Below are 14,147 nucleotides of genomic sequence, written 5' to 3'. Positions count from 1 at the left end.
CACGTTAGGGCATACTGCTGGGAGGTACTCTCCCCTACCACCACCCTCTGTCCCTAACTGGAGAAAGGACTGTAGCCACTTCAAGGTGATGTCCTGGACTACCCCCATGTTGTCTAGGCGTTGAGCAAGAAGCTCATGATCTATCATGTCAAAAGCTGCTGTAAGATCTAGGAGGACCAGCAGCACCAATCCACCTAGGTCCAGTTTCCTCTGGAGATTGTCTGTCAGGGTGACCAGATAACTGGAAAACCAAACAAATGTCTTACCTGGGTACAGTTACATAAGCAACTAGTACATTGTGCAATCAAAGCCTTCAGAGAGAGTATTCTAGCATCTTCATTTAGCTTGCTTTTGGACTGAGAAATGCTCTCTCCAACATAACTCACAAGGGACTATTAAAATAAAGAGAAAACAAAACATTAAGAAACTTTCCCCCACAAAGTGCCTTGATCTAGATTCAATTTTACCCATGCCAAGGAAATCACATAGGAATTTTAGTTGATTAACCATATTAGGTTAAAAGTGAAAGTCATGCAATAACTTCTGCTAGAGTCCCCAAAATATCACAGGACAATGAGCAAGTTTTCAGTTTCTCCAGAACGCTTAATCAGGCTGGATGTTGAGCATCAAAAACAAAAGAAGGGGAGAGAGGTATTTCCCAGGCATGATGGTAAACAGCTGGAAGAGTCTTAACCTGGGACTCAGGAGTAAATGCAGAATTAACTTAATGAAACAGTACTGTGTACAAAACAGGGTTTCACACTGAAAAGAGACTTAGTTATTTGTATTGAATAACCAGCCCAATGAAGAACTGTGGAGAACTTCAAAACTTGAATGTTTTGTGATTGATTGGCTTGATCATAATATATTAGACAACTTTTGCTTTGAAAACACAGCTTACTCTATTCCTTGTTTATTTTGGGACTTACCAGATGGAAGAAGAGATAGGCTTAGATCGTACCTAAAGCTTCCATGAACTTCTCCCCCCTCACTCGCTGTAACCCCAAATGCCATTCCTGGCAGACTGGGTACCCTCTGAATAGCTGGGGGAATCAAAGGAGGTCTGCCACGGGCAGGTGGGTGGGAATAACAGGTGACTCTACATCCCTTTGCACACAATTTTTTGGTGGAATCCAATCCAAGAACTTCAAATGAAACTATGTTTATGGAGGTTCCTTGGGCTTTCAACATCTAGCGGACTACCCAATCAGCCTTCCTATAATGTTATATGTAGGTGCAGACTCTTGTGAGATGTTTGCTCTCATTTTCAATTCTGTTTCTTCGCTGAGGACTTTTAGCTTCCTCCCCCTGGCATGCTCCATGAAGTTAAAGAGAGAGAACGATAAAACGTGTCATAATTGACTTATTTAACTGTTATAAATTTAAAATGCAATTTTATCTAATTAATCATCATAACTCGGGTTAATTATTCAATACCATACAAGCCAAAAGTAAATAAACCAAAAGAGATACCTTGTTCCACTGTTTAGTAACACTGCGACAAATAAAGATTCATTTATCAACCTGTGAAAACTTCCAATTTTAAGAGTGGGATTAATTGACTCGTGGAAGAAATAGTGAAGCAACTAAAGTGAGACACTGCAAAATTTTGCAGAATACAAAAGGGGATATTTTCAGAACATAAGGGCTCCCTAGATCCCTTGCTGAAAGACACTGCTCTATGTGAATGTCCTTGCTGCTTTTCAGATTCTCCATTATTAAGCAGAAATTATGAAGAAGAGTTGGTTCTTACATGCCGTTTTTCTCTACCAGGAGGAGTCTCAAATTGGCTTACAATTACCTTCCCTTCCTCTCCCCACAACAGACACCCTGTGAGGTAGGTGAGTCTGAGAGAGCCCTGATAATACCGGTCCATCAGAACAGCTTTATCAGTGATAGGGTGAGCCCAAGGTCACATGTGGGAGAGGAGTGGGGAATCAAACCCGGTCAGTGCTCCTAATCAGTACAGCAAATAGAGATTAAAGCACAGCATGGACTAATGCTGTCATGTGACCTTCCCTTTCTACTTAGTACCCATAAACATAACTTTCCCCCTAAGGGCTGTCTTTGTTAATGGGAAAGAGGGGCTTTTCATTCATTGGCAAGCTGCTCCTTTAGAACACTACTTTTCAAAACCTGTAGTAAATCTTTATAAAGTATCTATTCTTCTCTCCTTAAAATGAAATCATGTATAGCAGTCAGCCTGTTATACAAATCCCTGATTCTTATTTACATGGCTCCTGTCAACTATAAGATTATGAATCCTTGGCATATACTGCCATTTTGTAGTTGTATTTATACCTGTTCAAAATGTTTTATTGCAGGTACTTTTAACTGAGATTGTTTTTTTGTTTTTGTGAACTGCCACGAGCCAGTTTCTGGGAGCGGCGGTATAGAAATACAATGATACAATAAAATTAATTAATTAATTGATTGATTAAATAAATAAATAAATAAATAAATAAATAAATAAATAAATAAATAAATAAATAAATAACCATCTCCCTCCTCCTCTTCTTCTTCCTCCATGGTTGGAAGATCAAAACAAGATACATTCTGTAATGCAAAACCCTTGGCCAAGAAAATCCTATATCCTAGAACAGACTGAAGATCAATTGTGAGGGAGAACAAGCAGCACTGCAAGATTTCCATTACACGTATCATCAGAACATGACAGCTGCCCCTTCCACTATGTGCACAAAAGAAGGCTGGCCAAATGGAATAATCCAAACTAGAAAAATTCAACCAATTGACTGGTACAAAAATATAATCTCTTTGGTTATAATTATTCCATTTTATTTTGCAGATATTGCCTTCATATCTATGATGTACAAACATAAACCAAAACGGGTTCCGGATGAACACAAAATATTTTCATTTTCAATAGCCCGTTTTCAAAGTTGTTTTCTTCCTCAGTGGTTTTTATCATACAAATAGTCCCTCAGGCTTAGTGTTTCATGGAGGTGTCTTTACTGCTCTATGGCATTCTTTCACAGCCATAGAGCAGTAAAGAAACCTCCATGAAACACTGAGCCTGAGGGACTATTTATATGATAAAAACCACTGAGGAAGAAAACGGGCTATTGAAAAAGAAAAAAAATTGTGTGTTTATCCAGAACCTGTTTTGGTTTATGTTTGTACATCATAGATATGAAAGCAATATCTACAAAATAAATTGGAATAATTATAACAAAAAAGATTACATTTTTGTACCTTACACTATGTGCAGCTGGTAGGACCAGTGTTCGGTAATCATGGATTGAGAATATTTTCCAGCTAAATAACGCAAAGTCTTACCTTGGCTTTATGAAAAAGCCCTGATCTGCAAGCTTCTTCTTTTGTCTGTATGCCAGCGTAGCAATAGCAACTCAGAACACCAATCAAGAGACCAGCACAACGCACTAGGATTTCTGCAGGCATCGCCTTAAGGGTAAATTAAAAGAACAGCATAAATACATCATAATCTTTATATTAAATTATAACTTATCAACAGTTCTATATTATTAAAATCCAAGTTATCCACCCTAGAGCAGAGATGGCAAAATTATTAAGCATTGACCACTGTTATAAGAACTATAGAATAAGCGTGATTTTAAAAATTACTCACTAAATTTCAAGATCATTTCATGAATTTTACCTACTGCTGCTGGCACATTTCTTTTGCAATACGCGATGCTGGTGTTCCTCTAATTGTAAAAATCCTGACAGCCCCTGACCCTTATTCGTGAGAAAGGATATACTTGACTGACAAAGTCAGATTTGGCTCACAAAAGCTTATAACCTGATAATTTGTTGGTTTTTAAGTTCTATGGAGTTTAAATTTTGTATATTGCTACTACAGACTAACACAGCGACTCATCTGAAAATTTAAAGTCATCTTGTAAATAAAAGTGAACAACAGAGATTTCAGGTTTTTTAACTTACATCAAGGGAGATGTTATTAAGAAGCTGTTCTGACATCAGTAAAAGATCATGTTCCAGGCCATCTCTCAGTTTCTGGCTGACTATCAATCTGGAACCAGGCAGTTGGTCCGTTGATACATTATTAGGCACGTTGGTAAAAAAATTAATTTCATCAAAAGTTGTTTGCATGAAATATGCTTCTGTTTCTAAAAGATGGGGTTCTTTTTTGGTTTGTGAATGCTGCATACTTTAAAAATAAGAGAAAGGTTCTGTGATATTTTACTCCAATATTGATTGCTAAAGAACGAACAAAATACACATACACTCCAGCTTCTTAAAATGTTAAACAGTTACATAAGTGGGAGCCAGCATTTCATAACATTCTTAAAGCACCTAATGATATTTTGAATAAGATCCCCTATTAAAAAGAGATCTGGATATACAATTCAGAAGAAAATAATACTCCCGTTAAATCATTTTTATGTCTTTATGTAGAAATTATTATGGCTGGATAAAGACAGAAGATATACTTTTAAGGCTGGCCACATCTGTGGGGCTTTTAAATAATTTTTTGTTGTTGTTCAATTGCAAGCCTCTGTGCTATAAATGGCTTTATGAAAGATTCAGGGAGGGTTCAACTTTTTTTTTCAAATTAAAACACACAAATCCAATGGTTAATTTTCTAACAACAATATTACTGGTTTAACAATAAACAGCCACCTTTGTAATAAGTTTTTAGTCTAGTGAGTTTTCACAGGGTATCTATGGGATTTTTGGTGGCTTGCTGCTAAGCTTTTTGGTGAGCCATTGGTACAATCCAAAGCAGAGTTAAACCCATAGACACTGATGGGCTTGGTAGGGTGTAATTTTGTTTAGGATTGTGTTATCAGTGTCTCAGTTATTGTTATATCCCAAATTTTGTCATGTCATCCTGCTTTAGGATACTTTGGGCTGATCCTGCATTGAGCAGGGGGGTTGAACTAGATGGCCTGTATGGCCCCTTCCAACTCTATGATTCTGTGATTATTTCACGATGGAGAAAGCTTTAGTGTCCAAAGGTTTGCAGTGGTCATCTTGGGTATCAGGCATCCTGGAAGCAAGGAATGATCTCTGGATGTATATAAAAAGTTATTTTTAGATCCCACCATTTCAAAAACCATTTGCCAAGCTTCTGATCAAAAGTTTCAAAACTTTTCATGGGTGCTTGTCTTTTGCATTGCCTAGAACTTTTGCAAAGAAATTGGTTTCCCAAGACACACGGTACCCATATTTCTAGAATCAATTAAAAATATATCTCCTCTGAGTTACACAGACACACATACCATTTGGAAGATTTCTGGAAAAATTCTAGTGCAGCTCTACTATTCTTCATTGTCAAGCTCACAAGTATTTTCTGTAACACCAGATTAGGAAAGTCACTGTAAAGAATTTTGGGAAAGTAAATTGAGGCAGATCATCTTTAACGCAACCCCTTTAATCCATCTCTAGAAATAAGAGTTATGAATACATTTAAGGTCCCGAGCACAGAATTTGTAATGTTTGCAGACACATACTCAGTGCTGCTTCCTCACTATGCATCTAGTTTTCCCACTGGGTAACAGCATATATATAAAATCAAGGTGAAAAATCCTTTGTCGGGTATTTTATTTCTCGAGTTATTTACCTGCACAAAATAGGAGGCAGCTCCATACTGTCTTCCATGTCTTCTTCCAGATGGCAAAAGAGAAGCCACTTCATTATTGTTTCTTTTAATGTGCAACCGGCATTTCCTTCCCAACAATTCTGTGCCGTCCCGATAGTCAAAGTTTCTGGCACCCCCAGAGTTGTCATTGCTAATGCCAAGCACTGAGCTGCAGAGCTACAAAAGAGCATTCCTAGAAGGTCATTGTCTCCATAGAACAGGTTATGTGCAACGTCATACCTCTGCGAGTCCAATCCTAAACAGGTCTACTCAGAATCCTACTCAGCTGTATTGTAAGGCTCACTCTCAGGAAAGTGTTCTCAGATGACATTGTTAATCTCTTAACCACGGTTCAGAAATGACAATGCCAAAGGATCCGGAACTAATTTCCTGTCCTTTTCCAAAAATGTTGGTTCCAGCCTTCTAAGAGGATTGAAACAGGTTTTCAAAACTCAGCTACCATTAACCATGGTTAAAATGAATGCAGGTATATTCCTTAATCATGGTTACATTCAACAGAAGAAAGAAGGGCTTGGGAAATTATGTCTAATGTAAGAGAGGGACTACAAGAAGCAATACATGATCCCACATCTTTCTCTTAACCATAATGAATAACAGGATTATTAATGTGATCAGAGTTATATAAGAATAAGTCTCCCCCCACCCCACCCCACCCCAAACAGTATGATCATACAATTTCTTAAAGAACAATCATTTTGCAAATTTAAAGTGTATTTATTAATGTGATGTTCTTATGAGCAATTTACCACAAATTATATTCCTAACTAGGGACAAAGCGGGGATCTGCAGCCTCCGAGCCTCGGAGGGAAGTGGAAGGAGTGGCCAGGGGTGGGGGCAGACAGGCAAGCTGGTTGGAGGAGGATGCTCTAAGAGGTGGGACAGCCACCCTGAGTGGGTGTAAAGCACTGAGTGGCACTTAAGCCATGAGAGCAGCTCCTCCCCTTAGGCCTTACTAGAAATATTAAGTGGAACAAATACACTTTAAATTTGCAAAATGATTGTTCTTTAAGAAATTGTATGATCATACTGTTTGGGGTGGGGTGGGGTGGGGGGAGACTTATTCTTATATAACTCTGATTTAATATAATGGGTGATGCCTCAAAGCACTCCATCAAAATATTCAATGGTAAAGGTAAAGTTATCCCCTGTGCAAGCACCGGGTCATGCCTGACCCTTGGGGTGACACCCTCTAGCGTTTTCATGGCAGACTCAATACAGGGTGGTTTGCCAGTGCCTTCCCCAGTCATTACCGTTTACCCCCCAGCAAGCTGGGTGCTCATTTGACCAACCTCGGAAGGATCGGCTGAGTCGACCTTGAGCCGGCTGCTGGGATTGAACTCCCAGCCTCATGGACAGAGCTTCAGACAGCATGTCTGCTGCGTTACCACTCTGCGCCACAAGAGGCTCTTAAAAAAAAATATTCCTAGTTATAGCCTTTTAACTGAGAATAGTCCCTCAGATGCTATATAACTGAATTTACATAATGAGCTTACAGAGCATCCAACAGACAATGCCCACATTAATTACAGTACACATGCAAAAAAGCACAACACTTCAAAGTCAGCATTGATTGGTATCGTGTATAAAAACATTCCTGTTCTACCTTGAAGGCTTGCATGCAGCTCCTGAGAATATCTTCCAAATTTCTCTGTCCACTGTTACCAACTGTTCTTGAATTATGACTCCAAGTAACCCAAAACTTTCCATTTCAGTTTGCTGAAAATTCAGACTACGAACGACAAGCGACCAAATTTTGGACCACGTTCGCTGCAGCTCTAGCCTCTGCGTGGTTTTCAGATCTACTTTTCGGCTCTGACACAAAGCAACTTCTTTAAGGCACTTCAACACGTAAGGTGATCGTTTCCCCCGACGCTGCTGAGGTAGTAACTGATACAGTATGTTGAGTAAGTAAGGCAGCTCAGGATGAGGAAGACTCATGGGGTACTTTGAGATTAGCAGGATGGCAATCTGCAACCTTGAAAACATGCCAGGAAAACCAGTTAACATTGGATAAAATCAGCAGTCTCAAGTGGAAAACTAGAATAAGTGAATTTTTACCAAGGTATGACATCGAAATCATTCTGTGATTTTTGCAGATTGTCCCGAATCACTTCCCAACCCAATTCGATCCTCCTGCGTTTGGAGGGTCCTTCTCCGTCGCCATACTCTCTCTGAGTAACGGCATATGACTGAGTTATCTCCAGGACTTTGGTATCTTCAGTAAAGACCTAAAACAAAGATAATAATTAACAGCATTTTAATTTATACTAAAATATATAAATTCACTGAAAGTTTTAAGGCACAGACCTCTGAAAATGCCAGCCACAGATGCAGGCAAAACGTTAGGAGCAAAAACTGCCAGAACATGGCCCCACAACCCAGGAAAATGACAAAAGCTAAATGCATTTTGAACTTCATTGTTTTGATTGAGTGGATAGACAAAATGGGAATACTGGAAATGAACATACACTTCTCAGTTCTAGAATGGTCTTGATGTGGTGCTTGAGCCTGCAAAGTTATACATATATATAGAGATCACTCCATCATGCCCATAAAGAAAAGGATCTGGTCTTAAACATGAAAAAAATACATGAAAGAGGTAACAAGTTTACCTGATGGCAAATATCAGCCATTAAGTCTACCAGGTTTTCCTTTAAAGCAATATTGCGAGAGCCTGAAGAATACTTTCCTCTGCTGCCTATGAGACTTATCTCATTGACCAACAGATCATACAGGTTGTACAAAATACTTTGCCATTTTGCAGAGTCGCATACTCCTGTTTACACAAAAATGAAACAATTTAGTTTTCATCTAACCTGACACACCATCTCCACACAACAAAGGGCCTATTTAAGATTTCAGAGGTTTATCAGCAGCTACTGATTATTTGTGTATCCTGCACCTAATTCTGAACTGGTACCTAATTCTGAACTGGGTGTGTAGACTCTTAAATCTACACACTAGGGTTAGGTACAGAGTAGGTAGATGTTCATATAAACCTGAGACAACCCCTAGGTTTACACAAAAATCCAAATAAAAAAACAATAAAAAAGTTAAATTACAACTGGAAAAGACAAAATATTTCGATGCTAGGTTGCAAGACCTAAACTGCCATTTTAAGGGAACAAAAAAGAGGGGAAGCCACTACCTGATCCAGGTAGGTGGTTCTGGTGTTGCCGCCCCACCCCTGCAAGCTGGGAAAAACTGGAGCCACTTGTCACAAGCTAGACAGATTGATCTGGTGCTATGGGGAGGAGAGAGGAAGCCAGCACATAAGCCAAGAAGGTGGAGGTGGCAGCGCTTCAGACAGGTGAGCTCACCAGCACAGCAAAGTCAGCAAGGTGGGGGAAGGATGGGAACCCTCCCTCAAGTCTTGAAGGTCTCCCAGTTTCCTGAACTATTTGCTTATTATATAAGGCAAACAAGTATTTTAATACCCTAACAATAAGTATGAAAAGTTTATGCTATAATGGGCCTAGGAAGAGACCTAGGAAGTTCTGGAAACTTCCAAGACCTTCAATGTAAGCAACCCAGAGTCAGATCATCAAGGAGACATATACTTGAATATAGACACCCTGTCACATATGGGCATGAAAGACAGTATGCATACCTTTTTCCCGGGTTTTAGCTCCATTTGGATGATGAACACGAACCTGCAGCTGAACAAGCTGAATGATCTGCTCCTTCAAGGAATCATTTGGTTTATGTTGAGCCCATATATAAAGGACTGTCGGAAGAATTTCCTCCCCTAGCTTACAAACTCGCATTCGGTAGTTTACTGCGCATATGCCCAAAAATATGTTCATTGCTTCAAAAATGTGCTCCAGGCCCGCAAGGTTTCTTTCTTGCCTGCAACATAAACAAGGTAGTTTATATCAGACTCTTAGCTAGGTAGTTTAAATAAAGCTTTATGATCAACTAGAACAAGATGTTGGGAATTGAATTATTTGGAAATTATCTCCAAACTAACATAGTGCTGCATATCACTGTTTGGTGCTGCCTGTCACAATACTGGCTTTGACACATCTATTTTTACTCTTCAAAGCTTTTCACATACTTACAAGCAATTCAAACTACAAACCAATGTTCAGAAAGTTTAAAAATCATTTCAGTGTGACTAAATAAACACAAAGGCAATTGACAAAGAGATCCGAGGTTAAGAGACGGACCATGTATCCGAAATTCAATGCAAGGGATAAATCAAGATGACACTTACCGTGCATATTGCATCGTTTCTGAAAAGAAGTTAAAAAGCTTAGAATTCAACTCATCCATTTGGAAGCACAGTCCTCGGGTCAATGTGTAAATTATTCTAGCCACCAAAACTTTGTTAATATCTCTGGAAGCCTTGAGAAACAATTTGCAGTACATGTTCTGAAGTTCTAAAGGAGTAAATCAAATCTGAATTATCTGACGATGCCACAGACAACATGATTAACCATTCACATTTTTCTCCTTATTCTTGAAAATGTTTCAAAACTAGCGCCTGCTTGCAAAAAGGTACAAGTGGCAAAACAGCTGTGATACCCAAGTTATTACTGTTGTTTTATTCAGTGTTATTACTGAATTATGCTGTACTTATTCCTATGTTCCCCCATATTCTATGCAAACAGCCCTGAGCCACAAGGGAGGGCAGTAAGTAAGTAAATAAACAAAACAAACAGATATTTTGTGATACAATAACAGATCCATATATTATTGATAAATGAGGGGAGCAACACAATAGAACATCCATCCAAGGAAAATAAGTCAGGCATTTGTAGACTTACTTTTAGTCTGACCTCTTTGGGTTAACTCTCCAGGAAGTGTACATAGCAGAGCAGCCTTAATGAGAAAGGTTGATTCCAACTAACCTGACCACTGTTGTGACGATATCTCACACCAATATTTCCTCACTGCAAGGATATCCTTTAGCAATATGCTGCTACAATCAGCTCCATACACAGCACAACTTGATGGATCGTTCACTGTGTTCATGATATACATCAGAAGCACTGGACATTTTAACCGGGGTGCTCCTGTGAAAAGGCAGAATAGAAACATGGTAAAGGCTCTTCACTTTGCTGAATTGAATAGCAAGATACATCAGAAAATGGATAGGTTACATCAGAAAACGGATACTTAAGAAAACAGCGACGCAGTGGAGTTCAGGAACTGAGCTGCAACATTCCTAATAGTGTTTACATGAACATCACTAACTTTTGTTGGCACATCTGATGAAATATTTGACCAGACTGCTGAGTTCTTGCATCTTTTTCTGTCTTGTTGCTTGCGTGGAGGCGGAGACATTGGGCCTTGCTAATCTGATGCTCTCCGTTTCTTTCTGAATATATTTCTGCAGAAAGCTGCAAAGACAAAATGTAAAACGCCCTCCATATGCATGTCCATTAATCAAATAATAAGGACGGCCATCTTAGATAACACAGGGAAAAGGAAGGGCTGTCTCCCTTTATATATATTTTAAACACACTACACGGGTAAGAGAAACAAGCTTGTACACCCTCACCAGCCCTACTTCATGGTGCTTTAATGCTTGTAGTACTTTTCCTTCACCTCGCTTCCAGAATCAGAACTAGAAAGAGCTTCCCTCATCCATGTGCTCTGTGGCATGTGCACATGCACACATAAACCCATGACCTGTGTGCAAACAGACACAGATTCCCTAATACATCTAAGTCTGGTCTTCACTAACCCCTTCAGTTGAATGGCATTTCTGAAATGAAACAGTTTATTTTGGGCTGTCTATCACCAAGCAGGATAAAGATCACAGTACACAGGGCAAATATACTACCTGAATGTAGCATCCCAGTTCATTGATTTCGTATCTTTGGAATCAGAATTACTGTCGAGCTGCCGAATGGTTTCAGGATCACGGATGAGCCGTTTGAAGTTTTCAATTTCTTTCTGAAAATGCAGTTGGGGGGTTTAATAGATCTAGAGTTTCACAATTGTGCACTAAAAAAGAGGCCAGGGTAAGGTTACCTTTCGCTCGGTAGCTTTATCATTTCCAAGCTGATGACAGCAAAGCAACAGTTCATGGAGTGCAAGGCTCATGGCTCAGTTGTGGATGCATATGCAGCCTGGACCTAAGAATGGAAATACAGGCACATTTTATGCTAGAATATAAGAACAGCTGGCAGCAGCCAGGCAGATATTTCTGAGTGCTAGAAAAGCCAATCAGGCTGTGGGTTAAACTGTCATTCACAAAAACATTGGGGTAATAAAAATGTAAAGTTGGTGACTAATGGCAACTTGTTAGCCCTATCCATACTGCATATTTGGACTTATAATGCTGTTTACTAATTTGCTACTAATTTACTTTCTCCTTATATCTTTACTCATGATGCCTATTCCATTGTCTGAGGAAGTGTGCCTGCACACAAGAGCTCATGCCTTGAATAAATCTTTGTTGGTCTTAAAGGTGCCACTGGACTCAAATTTTGTTGTACTACTTCAGACCAACACAGCTACCCACTTGAATCTAACAGGATAAATATTGCACTGTTCAGAAGAAATAGCCTACCTGAATGTAGCATCCCAGTTCCCACCTCACAGCTAAAATTTCAAAGTGTGAAAGCTGAGTGCAGGTTCAGATGTCAGACCTACCTAATCGTATTTGTTTTGGGAAGGATGTCGGATTCCTTCACTTCTTAATGTCTAAAACACCTGCACATACAATATCTATTAATCAGGAAAGGTTCAGTTTAATTAATAATAAAATAAATTCAACAGAACACTTTATTCACTTGGTGCAAATATACTGATAGTCCCTGGCCGCAAAGACCAGGAGTGCCTGGCCTTGTCCAGACCCAGGGCCTTTTCAGAGCTTGGTTCCAGCCTGGTAGAATAAGCTGCTGGTGAAAACTAGGGCCCTGGTGGAGTTAGAATCATAGAATCATAGAGTTGGAAGGGACCTCCTGGGTCACTGAGTCCAGCCCCCTGCACTATGCAGGACACACACAACCCTGTCACTCATCCACTGTAACCTGCCACCCCCTTAAGCCTTCACAAAATCAGCCTCTCCATCAGATGGCTATCCAGCCTCTGTTTAAAAATTTCCAAAGACGGAGAACCCACCACCTCCTGAGTTATTACAGTTCCGTCTTTCACCAGGCTATGGTTAACGCCAGAGTGACCAAACATAGGCCTCCCTCTGCCCCTCTCTGGTCTTTCCCACCTCTCCTCTTTCCATGCCACTGACAGAAGCACCTGGCACAGTCAACGGGCAGGGAAGATAAATGATGACTGGGGATAGTTAGAGAGTTACTTGTTAGAGAGTTAGCTATTAGTGAGTCCGTGTAATTTAAAATTTTTTCATTCTAAATTTAATAGTATAGAATCATAGAATCATAGAGTTGGAAGGGGCCACACAGGCCATCTAGTCCAACCCCCTGCACAACGCAGGATCAGCCCTAAGCATCCTAAAGCATCCAAGAAAAGTGTGTATCCAACCTTTGCTTGAAGACCTTGCTTGAAGTATGTTGTTTATGTATTTAAATTATGTTGTAAACTGCTTCGAGTCTAAAAGTCTAATAATTTTAAAAGATGTGTTTATATATTAGTATAAAATGTTCCGGAAACTGGGAGGGGGCAGGCTTCTTGGAGAGATCATAAAAAGGTAAAGGTATCCCCTGTGCAAGCACCAGGTCATGTCTGACCCTTGGGGTGACACCCTCTAGCGTTTTCATGGCAGACTCAATACGGGGTGGTTTGCCATTCCCTTCCCCAGTCATTACCGTTTACCCCCCAGCAAGCTGGGTACTCATTTTACCGACCTCGGAAGGATGGAAGGCTGAGTCGACCTTGAGCCAGCTGCTGGGATTGAACTCCCAACCTCATGGGCAGAGCTTTCAGACTGCATGTCTGCTGCCTTACCACTCTGCGCCACAAGAGGCTCTTCACCCTACAATGTATGCTGCCAACTATGATACTATAAGGTTAGGTGGATCTCAGCCCGCTTCCTCGGATATTGGCTGGGCAGGCGCGTGCGAGTAGGTGCATGAAAGGAGAGTGCCCTGTCGCCCCGGACCCCAGGGCTTAGGACGATGGTGCAGACTGCAAATGTGCTCCAGGGCAGGGGTGGTCAACCTGTGGTCCTCCAGATGTTCATGGACTACAATTCCCACGAGCCCCTGCCAGCAAATGCTGGCAGGGGCTCATGGGAATTGTAGTCCATGAACATCTGGAGGACCACAGGTTGAGTACCCCTGCTCCAGGGGAGTCCTCCGGCCCATCCACAATCACCAGAGAGCGAGGGGCGGTTGGCGGACCTGAAAGGCACCCGCGCGCCTCCTTCCCGCCCCGCCCACCTCCTTCCCCGACGCCTCACCGTTTCTCACGACGGGCGCAAAGAGAAAGAGAAAGCGAAGGGAGGCGGGAACCCCACAGGGATGGAGAAGGGCGGGGAATACAAGGGCGCTTCCGGTCCGAAACGGAACCGCTTTCCCCGTTAACCGCCACGACAAGCCTGGGAGGCTTTCGCCATAGAGAGGCCGAGGGATAGAGGCGACGCAAGAGAGTCACTTCGAGCGCTTGCCGGAAG

The 14,147-nt window shown here is 40.8% G+C and overlaps 1 protein-coding gene across 2 annotated transcripts in view; it reads right to left on the bottom strand.

The window, feature by feature from the left end:
• Positions 1-14,082, bottom strand: part of ATM (ATM serine/threonine kinase) — a 64,588-nt gene extending 50,506 nt beyond the window's left edge. Inside the window, exons 1-15 of one of the 2 annotated variants that reach the window (XM_077341590.1) lie at positions 13,935-14,082; positions 11,588-11,691; positions 11,397-11,509; positions 10,805-10,950; positions 10,459-10,623; positions 9,822-9,987; positions 9,216-9,454; positions 8,218-8,381; positions 7,664-7,833; positions 7,209-7,580; positions 5,567-5,761; positions 5,226-5,321; positions 3,925-4,150; positions 3,298-3,423; positions 267-392 (exon numbers count right to left, since the gene is read on the bottom strand). In XM_077341590.1, the coding sequence (XP_077197705.1) occupies positions 267-392; positions 3,298-3,423; positions 3,925-4,150; positions 5,226-5,321; positions 5,567-5,761; positions 7,209-7,580; positions 7,664-7,833; positions 8,218-8,381; positions 9,216-9,454; positions 9,822-9,987; positions 10,459-10,623; positions 10,805-10,950; positions 11,397-11,509; positions 11,588-11,659 (2,376 nt within the window). In that variant the 5' untranslated portion in view covers positions 11,660-11,691; positions 13,935-14,082. Of the gene's footprint in view, positions 1-266; positions 393-3,297; positions 3,424-3,924; positions 4,151-5,225; positions 5,322-5,566; positions 5,762-7,208; positions 7,581-7,663; positions 7,834-8,217; positions 8,382-9,215; positions 9,455-9,821; positions 9,988-10,458; positions 10,624-10,804; positions 10,951-11,396; positions 11,510-11,587; positions 11,692-13,934 lie in introns of those variants that run through there. The other variant, XM_077341591.1, reaches the window with a different exon arrangement.
• Positions 14,083-14,147: the final 65 nt, after the last annotated feature.

This window comes from Paroedura picta, chromosome 6 (genome assembly GCF_049243985.1).
Source record: "Paroedura picta isolate Pp20150507F chromosome 6, Ppicta_v3.0, whole genome shotgun sequence".
NCBI classification, from domain to species: Eukaryota; Metazoa; Chordata; class Lepidosauria; order Squamata; family Gekkonidae; genus Paroedura; species Paroedura picta.
Note: the sequence above shows the minus strand (reverse complement) of the source record. Positions and strands in the feature narration are given on the sequence as shown.